Source organism: Spermophilus citellus (genome assembly GCF_964194105.1).
Source record: "Spermophilus citellus genome assembly, chromosome: 11".
NCBI classification, from domain to species: Eukaryota; Metazoa; Chordata; class Mammalia; order Rodentia; family Sciuridae; genus Spermophilus; species Spermophilus citellus.
This window is the reverse complement of record NC_138192.1, coordinates 68,737,433-68,751,543: the sequence shown is the minus strand read 5'-3', so window position 1 is coordinate 68,751,543 and position 14,111 is coordinate 68,737,433. Positions and strand designations below refer to the sequence as shown.

At 33.7% G+C, this 14,111-nt stretch overlaps 1 protein-coding gene across 7 annotated transcripts in view; it reads left to right on the top strand.

Annotated features, from left to right (window-relative positions):
• COBLL1 (cordon-bleu WH2 repeat protein like 1) overlaps positions 1 to 14,111 on the top strand; it is a 156,792-nt gene that overhangs the window by 126,528 nt on the left and 16,153 nt on the right. For all 7 annotated transcript variants that reach the window (XR_014018009.1, XM_081261256.1, XM_081261254.1 and 4 more), the window contains 4 exons: positions 7,804 to 7,957; positions 8,396 to 8,470; positions 9,684 to 9,803; positions 13,670 to 13,904. Coding sequence is in view for 6 of the 7 variants with exons in the window: in XM_081261256.1 (XP_081117382.1) it covers positions 7,804 to 7,957; positions 8,396 to 8,470; positions 9,684 to 9,803; positions 13,670 to 13,904 (584 nt within the window). In the remaining variant the exon portion in view is untranslated. The remainder of the gene's footprint in view (positions 1 to 7,803; positions 7,958 to 8,395; positions 8,471 to 9,683; positions 9,804 to 13,669; positions 13,905 to 14,111) is intronic.

Below are 14,111 nucleotides of genomic sequence, written 5' to 3'. Positions count from 1 at the left end.
TGAGCAAACAGCATTTAGACTGTTTACAACTCCCTATGCCCGCACAGCTGAAGAGGTCAGAGACTTGATCTCTCCGCGCCCGCCACCATGTTGGAATCATGACTTAATTTTTTTAAATATGTGCTGTCTTCATCTTTTACTCACTTTTATATCAATGGCTTACAAGCAGATGATGTATCTGCTTGTGTGAGTAGGTATATGTTTGTTTTAATTTTACTTAGTTGATTTTAATCCTACTTCTTTTCAGTAGAGTAATTAAGGCTGTACTCTTCTATATGTAAAGTTTGTATTTGTAATCTTTAAGAAATATACCGTTTTTTTTTTAATCCAGATCATCGGGTAACATTTTATTTTCCCCTCCACTCTCCTCTTGTCATACAGTAAGTGGACCACACACATCATTCTACAATTGCCTAGGAACAGTGGTTACCATGGTGTTTGTAGTTTGATACATGGAATACAGCTGTCTGTACTTCCAAAAATATGACTGGTTTCAGTAGAGAAATGCACTGGCACAATTTAAAGCATATTTTGTCATTGTGCTTTTCATAAGGTTCATTTCAAGGTTCATTTCAAGGATCACAATAACAAAAGCAGTGGTGAATGCTTATATATTGACTATTAATATTCCAGATCAAGTTTAAAGAATATTACCCAGTTAATCTCCACAATAACCCTCTGTATCACTACGTTTTTTTTTTCTGCCCATTTTACTTCTGACCAAAAAGTAAAAAACTGTGCTCATTATAAAGTTAAATTTTAAATGAAAATATTATTCAAAGAACAATGGGTTGTGGGATTAATGTGGATTTTCTTCCTTATCTATTAATATGCAAAAAAGTTGTATCTCTCTAAAATTGCACAAGATATTCATAAAACCATATTGAAAATCATCAGTGTTAGGAGGCTTTCTTGACCAGTCCCTGTGGTTGGAAGTTTGCTTAGCCTGTCTGCCATGGTGTATTTTGTACCTCGTGGAGAGATTCACCTTTCAGTGGTAATCGGTTTGTGTTAACAGAACCCAGGGCAGAGAGAAGCGGGTGTCTTTCCTAGAACCATGGTGATAAGCTTATAGAGGTGGGGCACCGTCTGGAATGAAGCCAGCTATACATCTTTGGTGCATTTTTTGGAATCGACTGAATTGGCCCCAGTTTGTTTAACTGTAGGTTTTTCATTCCCCTGCCCTGCCCCTAGAAACATTTCTGCTAAGATGATAACAGAGGACTAGAGTTACCATCATTCCCTATCTTTAAGCTTAATCATGGGCTCTGCGCTTTTCTGGTTCATCCTGTCTTTTCCCCACAAGATATACTATTGAGAGAGGCCCTCATCTTTGGGCTTTAACAAAATGTTATAAGCAAAGGATTCTCAATAACAAGAATTGGTTGTATGCTATCTCAGAAAATTGTAGGGCTTATGAAATGAAAATGCATGTTGCTTCAAGAGAAGTATAAAAACATTTTCAGGTCATAACACAAGTTGTAAAATTTGTAAATTTTTTCTTGTTTTCATAGAGAAGGGCTGGAAAAAGAAGTATATTGTGGCAGAACAGGAATTGACGTGGTTTAGAGAATGGTTACATTCTATTCTTGGGCCTATGATTTTTTTTTTTTTGTCCTTGTCATTATTTTTTTCCATCATCATCATCTTCATTGAACTTCTCTGTGGCTTGGTTTTCTCCTCTGTAGAATAAGGTTTTGTAACTATGTTCATCAAAGTGTCTTTGAGCTCTAGTATTGTAAAATTATTTTAATCATTTTATTGTCTTTTAAAATTGGACGAAAGGGCTTTGTTGTGGGAAGCTTTGATCAGTGGTAATGGGATGGTGATGCCTACTTCAACTCTGTGAGGATTTATGAAGCCTAAACTACAGAAGCAACGTAAGACATTGAATAATGGACATCTTTCTCCCTGGACTCCTGAAGGAGCACATGGGTATCACTAAAAAGTGCTCAAAGACTTAGTTTCATGAAGATGTGTTCAAGTTAATGAAGTTGCTAAGATATTCAAGTTCATTAACTCGCTAAAATATTTCATACTATCTCATAGTATTTACTAGGAATATATAAGCTGGAGAAGAATAATGTTGATCTGTCCCTTAAAATACATATATAAATAAATAAATAAATAAATAAATATATAAATAAATATATATATATAAATAAATATATATATATATATAAATAAATATATATATAAATAAATATATATATATATATAAATAAATATATATATAAATAAATATATATATATAATTTATGATAATTTTACAGGATTTCTTAGGTTCTCTCTATTTACCCCACTCCTCCCCACATGTGAAAATAATATTGTAAACAGATAATAAAAAAACTCCTAATAGATATATTAAATAACATTATTAAAATTAGGTTACTGTTTATATCCCTTAATTCAGTTTTTTCTTTTTGTGTTCTTTAACTCTTATCTAGAATGCATTGATTCCAGTGACCCACATCTTATGATTCACCTAATGATTAATAAGTGACCTAGTAACTAGTGCAAAGCTAGTCCTCAGAGCTAGTCATCAGTCTTTTGAAGACTATTTAATTCTGTTTTCAGCTTTTATTTAGTTTCATGTGAACCAGTGAATTTTGATTTGGATGAGAATTATGGGACACTAACTATCTGGCCTGGTTTTCAACCTGACGTTGCCCTTTTTGCTAGAGGATGCTGTTTTTCCTTGTAATGTTTCCCTTTTCACAGAGCACAAAGTTTGGTGATGTGTGTTTCTATTACAGGTGCAGTGGTCACTAATGGCAGACAGACTTATCAGTAGCTTTAACTAAAGTAAATAATTGAATATCTCTAATGATTAACCATAGCAGTTTCTCCTGGTAAATAGAAACCCGTTTTCTCATATTGTAAACCCTTTAGACTTAAAATAATTAAATCTCAACCACTGTTAAAATATATATATATATATATATATAATTTGACCAAAGGAAATGTATCGTGGTTGTAAAAGGTAAACATTTATAAGCAATTCTTTATTTAATTCTTCATGTAAACTTCGCCTGTTAGATTGTTCAAATTTATATACTCTAATGCATATTCACGTACTCATCACCAGCATTTAACAAATTAGTGTTAAATATTTAACTTTTATTAAAGTCCTTCATGGTATGATGAAATAACTTGAAGTGATTAAAGTTGGCGAATTTTAGAACAGTGAATTTGGCTTATGCAGTGGACTAAGCACAGGTTCCTGAACATTGAACACTGTTGGGTTTTAAGGTTGATCATAACTGAGATTGATTCCAATAGGACTTCCACTGCCACTGTCACCAAAAAGAAAGCCAGTCTTAAGTACCTCCTTTTTTTTATATCCATGCTTTTCACTTTAACCTTAATAACTATCATGTTTTTATTTTGTTTATGGAATACATTCACATGCTTTAAAACAGAGAGATGTCATGTAATAACAGCTGACATATATGGAACATGTACTGTGTACTAGGCACCATTTTATATATGCTGTGGATCATTTAAGGATCACAGCACCTTTTAACATAGATATGGTTACTTTCTATAGATGAGGAGACTGAAGGTCACAGAGACAGTAAATGGCAAGTTTCCTGGTTCTGCCCCTAGTGTTGACCCCATAGCTCATTTTGGCCATCACCATTATGGTGGGCTATCTTCCAACATGAAAAACTTCTATGAACCTCCCTCTGATTTAAACAGATTCACATTCAGCACACTAGGTGATTGAATTCTGATCAGTGCAAAAGTAGGGTTACTCGGAGACTATTGGGAGCACATCCCGAAGGACACAGGAGAATACATTCTAAATGGAAACTTGTGTATTACTTAAATAACTGTGGTAATTTAGGAAGTCTACTTTCTAGCTGTAAGTATTCCTGTGTTTGGAGCCTTTCCAATCTTTTGTATTAGGATATATATACAGTATACATATCTGAGTACACACCAGCTTTCTTGGCTACAGTCTAACCAAGAAATACTTAAGTGTTCTAATGTAAATACTCCATCTTTTTCTGCAGACTTTCACCCAAGAGAAGGATATGTTTAGTAGATACAGAACATCTTTTCCTCAAAGACCAAGTACTACTCCAGGTCGTCTTAGTAGTGATATTTTAGTCAATCCCAAAAAACTTCAAATTTGACTTTTAGTAACTTTTTTTTGGCTGTTATCTTAGCTGACTGAAGCTCTTTTCTGAGAGTCTCTTTATAAAAACAACTAACCTCTTTTGTATCCCATAGGATGACTGAAAATATAAAGCTATTTCTTAAATGCCATTACTGGTATTACATCTCAAAATTTACATTTCTCTTATTAATCTTGTGTTGATTATCTAAACTCACAATTCTTATTAATTCAGAACTCCTGCTTTTGGATCATCTTATACCAATTGTTACATTTATATATTGTCTCTTTACTTAGCAAGTTTTCACTATTAATTATAGGATGGAATCTAGTTATGACAGGCACAAGTTCTACCTCATATCAATTAGTAAGAATCATGTATCTCCTAATATCCTTGTTCTGAGGGTCTGTGGTTCAAACTGCAACTCTAGAAATGTACACCCATTTACATCAGTGTTTTGTAGAATGATTGTATTATATATGCTTCCCAAGGTATCCAGGGCTTTGCATTCCCTCAATTGTCTTCATAAATGCCATTTACTTATTTTGACAAGTTTTAAATTCCTTGTTAATAGAAATATACATATTCTGTACAAAAATGCTAGCTTATTTTAGGATCTCCAGACTGATAAATATATGAATATGTGGGTATTCTGTCTCTGAGTTATGGATGGGTTCACATGAATTTGTGAATATAAAAATTCCTCTTTTTAAAATTTCTATGCTGTCTGCTTTACTGTATTATGAAAGTCTTTAGCTCTTACACACTATTGTCTGTGAAGTTCATATCATGACTGCTTTTAGCATGTAATAGGTGAGATCCATAAGTGACTGTAATTGAGAATATGGACTAAGATGGAAGTATTTTTATTATATACCTCATGAAAGCAATCAGTTTAAACATGAGAAACATGAAACTAAGGAGGAAAATCAAAGATGTCATTACTTGGTTGTGCTCTTACCGCATTGTTACTAATAAACCAGGTCTGCAGTGAGAGTGATGCTTGAATAAGGCTATTACTGAAGTCAGTTTCTCAAGAAATAACAACTTTTGATTTTTAGACAAATATTTTAAAATGTTCTTTTAGCATTTAACCATCTCCTTGAGTTTCTCTGAATTTGCTAATATTATGAGAGATCAAGTAAAAGTTTCAGACCACAGAGGCATTATAATCTACTCAAATCAATATTTACTGCTAATTCCTCACTATGTTTCTTTATCAGCTGTTTATTACTGAGCATCCTTCTCTTGAATTATTTCTGAGGTCTGTTGGGGATCCATCCCATGACCTCCTGGGGTGGGGGGAATGATCACTATAGTTAATCATAATTGACTTTAGTGACTCAGAATCAAAATCTGAATTTGAGTGGCAGATTTTCTTTTCTTGCTAGATTATTGAAGGTCTGAGTTCTGAAGAAGGAACAGCACAGTATGATGGCAAGGGCTAGCTGTAACTATACCAACTAATATGGTAGAAGTTTAATATTTTGTGGGATGGTGAGATCACCAGCCACCTTGTCTCTCCTTCCTTAAGAGGAATGATGAATGAGGGGTTTGTATAGTATAGCATCTGCCATGTGGGCTTGTGTTTCTATCCCTGTAGTGATCCATCGCTGTCTTCAGTATCTCACACAGTTGGCAGTGATGATGGCTTTTAAATCATTTTTTTTTCTTTTGGGACAGGTTTTTTTTTTCCCCCCTCTGGCAGAAGTATTAGAAAGTTATGAAATAGCAAATTTGTCAATTTTTTCTGGATGTGTAGCAAAGCACAAAGACAGAAAACTTCTTATGTATTGGATTATTTTGCTTGGATGTACTTACATGGTCCTGTAAGATTGGAATGACCCAAATGTACACAAAAATCTAGTCCAAGTTTATCAAAACTTCTTACCCATGAAGAAGAGAATATAGAATTCATTTTCCACTCACTTAAATATTTATTGAGAAACTTCTGTGTGCCAAACAATTGTTCTAGAATTATAGCAATGAGCAAAATAGAAAAAGAAGTTCCTGCCCTTACAGCCAATTCCAGTGGAAGCAGATAATAAATCATAAATAAGCCAAAAGCTGTTAAAGGCTGATAGTAGAAAATAAAGTTTGGAAATGAGATAGAAACTTTTGGAGTCAGGGAGGAAGGCATTGTAAGGTGACATGTGAGAAATAACCAGAAGGAAATGAGGGAGGAAGACATTAAGCTATCAGAAGGAAGAACATTCTAGGTACAGGAACAGCCAGGGTAGCCACCCCAGGAACTCTCCAGGCATACATGAGAGGCAGCAAAAAGGCCAGTGTGACTGGAGTGAGCTGTTCTGTCCTTGCAGATGGTCAGAGACATCTACGAACCAGGTCATCAATTAAAAGGACTTAGAATTAGAGCCCTGTTAGAGTGTTGTCAATGATTCAGACTCTGGTAGAAATCGAGCTGATGCTGGGTGTCTTTTAAGTGAGGAGCCAACAGGGTAGACTTGTTATGGATGATGAGAGAGGAGATGACAGCAAACAGAAGGATGACTTGTTTTTTGCTGAGATAAAGACCATGAGAAGTATAGAGATTGGGGTAGAAGGAAGAGAAGGAATGACTGCCAATTTCAGTTTTAGATGTGCTAAGTTGAAGCGGCCTTGATGTGGAGACCAAAACAGGTCATCGGATGGAGTAGACATGGGTTTACAATCATCAGCATGTATATAAAACTTAAAGGTAACAAATCATCAAGAGAGTGTGAGTATAGATATTAACAAGAATATGGCCAGAGTTCTGGTGACACCAATGTTGGTCAGAAGATGAAAAGTAATGAACCAAGAAAGCAGAGCAGCCAGAGTATGGATCTGTTGAGAGTGAGAAATGTGGTGTTCTGGGTAAGAAAAAGCACTACAGAAGGAAGGTCATGTGTGTTTATTGCTGCTAACAGGTCCAGAAAAAAAAAAATGAGTTCTGAGAAATGACCACTGATTTATTTGTGGTCAAGGTCATTGGTGATTTTGATAGGAAAAGTGTTAATGGGTCAAGGGTTGGTAAAAGTTTAATTGGGAAACTCAAATGGGAAAAGAGAAATTGTGGAAATAAACTATGAACAACTTTAAGTTTTGTTATAAGTGAAAGAGCAAAGATGGCGTGGCAGTTGGCCAGGAGGCATCAATCTGCCTGAGGAGGCAGGATAGTCCTAGGGTCTGCAGACATTCACCTGCCAGGAATGTGAGCAGTAGCCATTTGTAGTCTATGACCTCAAGGACCTTATCTTGGGTAAATATAAATTCTTGAAACATTTTCCACTGATACACTGGTGCTAATAAGAGATAGATTAACCAAGCCAGCTATTAGTGTACCAGTACTCTTCCCCTTTTGAACCCTTACTTTACATTCAATAATTTCTCTGATTCTTCTGTAAAAGTTAGTTTTTAACTGTATTTCTCAAAAGCCTTCTACATTTCAACTTGTTATTTTCATATTTGTCCCCTGTCCTAGTCTAAGTTAGTTGAGGAGGGCCATATTTTATTTTTCCTTACATTTTACCTTAGTTCTGCACATATTTTCTTTTGTTCCATAACTATTTTTTTGAATAAATTACTATTGTGCTTCATTTTGGTAGATGATGGATTTGTTATAAAGATCTGTGTCTTCATAAGGTTTGCAATTAATTTCTAAATATAAGATTGTGTTTGGTGGTTTTGTTTTTTACAGAGTCCCTGTGAAGCAGGCATGGTGAGAACAGGCTCACTGCAGCTCAGTAGCTCCTCTATCGGGACTTCATCTTTGAGGAGAACAAAGCGAAAAGCACCTTCCCCACCCTCCAAAGCAGCCCAGCGTTCAAGTGATGGAAATGGCCCAGTGACTGGTAATGTTACTTTTCCCAATAACACTATCATTTGTATTATGTTCTGCTTAACACAAACAGAAATGATATATGTTTGTCTTTTTATTAAATAATGACATTTAGGATTTATAAATAGTCCCTGATTATTCTCACTTGACTGCTTTCTATGAATCTGCAACACAAAATAAAATGACAAAATTATATGGCTTCATTATCCTAAAATGAGCAGATTGTAATTTGTAAACTTATTTAGAAAACATTGCCACTCCAGGATTGACTTATATAGTAAGAGGAATGAATCTAAGTGGAATTTTGTCATTTCACAGTTGGGTAGTAAAATAACTTTTAGCAAGGTCAGGGCTCAATTCTTTCTGGATTGTATAAAAAAAAAAGCTACAGTGAAGCTGTAAAGGTGTTTTATGTATGAGGCTTGTTTATAAGTTGTGTTGTTCCTTTCAGCCCTGCAGTTAGTAGATGGGATTCCTCCAGACAGTGCTTTGGAAACAAGCTCCCCTGAGGGGCCATCCAGCCCAGGTATGACACCTTGACTCCACTCTGTGTCAGTACTGAAAAAAGAATTTCCATGACAATTGAGGAATGGATTTAATTAGAATGCTCTATATGAAAGAGATCAGATTCTTTGACCTCATTTCCCAATTTTATTTCGTGAAATGAATTCTCCTTCCTTTACTCCCCCCAGGAGTAGAGATTAGAGTCTGAAACTGGCACAAAATCAACATTTCAGTTCTGGAATTATACCTGGAGGACTTTCCCTGTTTTGATCTCTTGTTTTTCCTTATTCAGTGTCAGGTCGACATTTGTTAACCTCTTCCCAAGAGTACTGACAACATCATAGTTAGAAACGTTTGGTATGTTTGTTTGGTATGTTTGGGAGAAAAATTTACATTAAAATATAAGCATAGTTTCTTTAAGCAATGCTTCTAGGTATGAATTCAATGACCAGGTATCCTACTGTCATGGTAAAAATTTGTTACCCTGAAAATACTTTCTATTATATAACTTGCATTATCAGTTCTCCTCAAATAAGTAAAATTCCAGTAAAAATAGAATGATTCAATCTAATACCACTTCCAATATTTTCAGTAATAGCTACTTAGTGGCCCTTATAAAAAGATGTATAATAAAATTTCTCACCTTTAGCGTTTATTAGACATAAATGAATAGAACAGATTGGAAATGTGATACAGAAACAGAATATTATATGCTAGAACCTTAGCATGGGAATAATTTGGTAAGTAAGAAAAATACTTATTATGAATACCTAATTTTTAGTGTTTGTTTTCACAAATTTGGAAAAGTCCAGGAGCACCTAAATTTTAATCTGAATCTTTAATCTTTATGATATAGGAATTTGGAAATTAATATATATAAGAATTCTTTACTCCTGTGTTTGTGATTTAAAATATTACTATTATATGACTAATAATGATTTTTTTCAGAATAATATCAATGATATCATCTTATTCTACAAAGGAAATGTAATGAATAACATTAACAAATGTATAGTGAAATTAGAAGATTTTGAAGTACTGGAAAAAGATGTGCATGCTATTCAAACTCTGCTGGGTATCTGTTTCTCTCCCTTTGTTCTCTTTTTGTCCTCTTGTTTAATGCATGGATAATTGTGAGCTCAGAAATCTGATTTCTTCGAAAATGCTTTCTGGTCTCTGCTTGCCTTAACTTTGTTGTCTAAGTGCCATTTCTACAGAATCTGCTTCTTTGGCAGAAGCCTACCTGGGCCCTGGGCTCCTCAGTCATGAACAGAGCACGGTTCCTAAACTGACAGATGAAGCCTCTCTCTCTGAGGGTCCTGGAACGCCTGAGGCAGCCATAGCATCATTGACATGTAGGTGTCAGGCCTTTCTTGATTGTGGCTTTGTTTTATGCAGATTAAGACATCATCCATTATAGACTTGATTACTTGTGAAGCCTTTCTGTAAGAATGTTTCATAAAGAAATTGGAATTTCTTTTCACTTGAAATTTTTTCCATGGTTAGAGTTTACAATAGTAAACTATATAAATGAATATGATGCAATGTAAGATTAATAAACTTAGGAATTCTGTAGAATTTTACCTTCTATTTGACTTCCTGCTTTTTTTGAGGGAACTTTTAAACCTTACTATTTTCAATAAATTCACTATATATAATATAGTTTAGATTCAGAATTGCCAAAAATGAGAAGGAATTCAAATGTCCCCATTCTGAAGAATGGGCAAATTGTAGTTCATCCATGTATTAGAATACAGTACTTCTACTTTACCATAAAAAGGAACAACAATGAATCCTCACAATATGGCTGAATCTAAAACATTATGTTAAGTCAGGAAGCCCAGATGTAAATGCCTAGATGTTATATTCTTATTCATGTGACACTTTTGCAAAGGCAAAACTGTAGGGATAATGGTTGCCAGAGATTAGGAAGTGTGAAGAAGTTTAGGTAACTAACAGAATTTTCTATGTCTTAATTGTGGTGGTAATTGTATTTATACAACTATATCAGTCCATCAAAATCCAAAGAATCGTGTGAATTTTACTGAATGGAAATTATTTTCCAAGGATGAAAGACGAACAATTCTAGTAGCATAAACAATGCTGTGACACAGCATATTTGAATGAATGAATAACATATAAAAGGGATTGTATTTGAATAGGATTAATTTAACACAATTATATTTTTGCAAAGGAATAGTATTTGACAGGCTATTTTGCCATTTTGATGATCCCCAGGAAAAATATATTAGATATCTTAAAAGTCCTAGTTAAATTTTAAACTTTAATAACTTCACAAGTAAAATGCTACAGACTAACAAAAATATCTTTTGGAAGTTAACTACATTTCTTTTCCGTATGTTAATTATTTTTTAATCTTAAATAATTAAAAAAATATTCTTTTCAGTCAGTATTTGCTATTTTTAAAGGGACTGAAAAAAACATTCAAATTATCTAAAATAAAAGAAACTTCAGTCATTATACTTTCAAATGATATTTAAACAATTTAAATAATTTCTTTCCATGTTTATTCCTGAGAATTCTTAACAGTACTTTAAGATTTAGAACACCATGTTCTTTGAAAGTGAATACGCTGCCTTTAAAACTTTTAAACCTGAAATAAAATAGTTCTGATAGAACACTTGTGAAACTTATTCATTGTTCACAGCCCATTCCCTGTTTCTTTTTTTATTTTAGTGCTAGAATTTGGCACATACTAAATAAACTTGATTTTTTTTTCAAAGTGTGAGCTTACCTGTGCTAATCAAACAGACTGAAAATTCTCTTGGGCGATTAGAAATTCTTAATATCATTCTAAATGAAATAGGTCAGACTCAGATATTCTGACAAGGGTTGTATATTTTCTCTCACATATGGAAGTTAGAGGGGAAAAGGGATCTCATGCAAATGAAAGGGAGTAGAAGAAGGGGATGGAAAGGGAGGGAGGAGCTGAGGGCATGGAAAGTATTAGTGGATGAAATCAATCAAAGTATGCTATGTCCACGAATGAACATACCACAATAAATCCTGCCTTTATATATAATTATAGTGTACTAATTAAAATAATAGTAATGGAAGGCAGATCATTAGAGAAGCCAATCAAGGAGAGGGAGGAGTGGAGGGAAAGGGCAGGTAGTAGGGAATGAGACTGATTAAATTATGTGCATAATGTGTAGGAACATGACATAATGAATCCTACCATTATGAATAATTATCATGCACGGGTTAAAAATAATTATTGCCTTTTCTAAGACTTTTAATAATAGGAATGCTTTCAAGTGGATAAAAATATATATTTAAGCAAGCTGGTATGATGTTTACAACCATCAAATCATCCCAGAAAAATTCGAAAACATTTTTGAAACATCTTACTCATGCCTTATACCTTAATTGAGACCAGTTTCTCAGTGAGGACCTCATACTTGGAAAAAAGTTATGTATCTGAAATACTTGTGACAGCATGAGAAATACAGGGATAATGATGGGTAATTTGCTAAACATCACATCAGTTAATATAATTTTCAAAAGAGCTGAATACATACTGAAGAGTCATGTATAAAACACTTCTACATCTGAACCATCATGGGCTTTTATTTTTCTCAGTACACAGTTTTCAACTTATATAAATATACTCTTACTATGGTATGATGATATAGACATATAATATTGCACAAGGCATCATAATGGCTATTGCACGTGTCATGATAAAGCAACATTTGCCAAAATATGTACATATAAAAATTCACTTAAATTTTTAAATACTTCTTAGTACTCTAATTTAATGGGGGCATTTTTTATTAATTTAAAGTACCCCATATTTGTTTCTTTTTGATACAGGGTCTTGCTGTGTCACCCAGATTGACCTTGAAGTCCTAGACTCGTACAGTCCTCCTGCCTCAGCCTCCTGAGGTGCTAGGACTACAGTCATGTAATACTGCCTGAGGCTGGGGATGGAACCCAGGGCCTCAAGCATGCTAGGCAAGCTTTTAACTAAACTGTATCTCCAGGCTCAATGCCTGTTCCTTAAGAAGCACAATGAACATACTTTTCTGTCTCCACATTAAGAAATAAAATTATATTTTTACGTATAAGCTTCAAATATCTTAAAATTTTTATTAAATTTTGTGAATGTGCTGATCACTATAATCCAATGCCATAACATATTTCCCTCCTTTTGAAGTAAAACTTTACTTGGATGTTTAATTTTATTTAAGAAAATTCTAGGACCTTAGTGTTTGGTTTAAATTTATTTTCACAGCTCATCTTGACCACTAACTATGGACATCAACTGCTAAGGATGTCTCCAACTTTATCATAGTACCACTGGTTGTCAATACTAAGAAGTAATGATAAAACGCATTTTTATACAATGAAAAATTAGCCACAACTGTTGAAAAATGATAACTACACATATTAGTATATGATATTTAAGATATAAGTAGATCCAAAGCTAGGTTGAAACATTGGGTATAATATACTTATATTAAATAAACCAACAAAAAAGGAAATGTGAATATGGATATCTGCTTATGTGTGCATATTATGCTTTCTGACAATATACAGGAAAAATGTGTTGGAGGAAGTTGCCTCTGAGAATCAAACTGGGTGGTAGTAAAAATTATTAGTGCTTAATACTTGTTTCCAGGTTAAAAACATAGTAAGCATTTAGATCATTTAACCCTGGTTGCACAGTAGAATCACTGGAGGAACCTTAAACATTCTTGGCCCAACCCTTTTGAGATTTTTATTTAATAGCTGAGGAGTAGGGTATGAGCTTGAGTATTTTCAAAAGGGGTTCTGATAATTTTCAGGTGTAGTTAGTGCTAATAACTACTGAGTCAAACTCTATGTGCAAAAATCTCATGCTTGTTTAATTTGCATTAAAATAAACTTGTATTTAAGTTACATTGATTTACAGCATGGATTTAAAATCATTTTTAAAAATGTACTCTTAAATGAAATATTTAACTTGACATTTATGATACTAAATAATCTTCTATGAATAAAACCTAGAGTGATAGCAAATTGTATTTAGGATTATGTGCATGTGAGACAATCTTGTTATATATTAACATGATTATTCACATGAGAAAAACATTTCACTAATTTTGAACCTGATTTAAAGACTTCAGCTAATTATTAAATATTCCTTCCTTGCTAGTATTACATAGGGTAAATGAAACAAATTAATATTCAGGATTATATATGCATTTCTTTGTAGCTGGAATAAGCTCTGATTATAGCCTGGAAGAAATAGAAGAAAAGGAAGAACTGAGTGAAGGGCCTAAAGATGAGGTGGAAAATATTTCTCTGAAGTCACCAGACATTCCTTTTGCATCTACTGATATAACAAATACACTGAAAAATGATTCTGACTCAGCCCTTGGCATCAATAGCAGAGAGGCCTCTCAAAACTCCAAGGAAGAAAACCAAGAAACTAGAAACACAGATGGACCGTAAGTAGTCTGAATGCCAGAGTGTTGCTGGCAATTTGTTTAGTTAGTACTATTCTTCTAAAATGTAGATCGGATTATTTTAAATACAAATAGAGTCAGTTCCTTTTATTTATATTCTACCACTCTTACCATCATCATCATAAAAATGTTTATTAGTAGCATATATATTTGCATGTAATTGTGTTCAAAGTCTATCAAATTTACTAG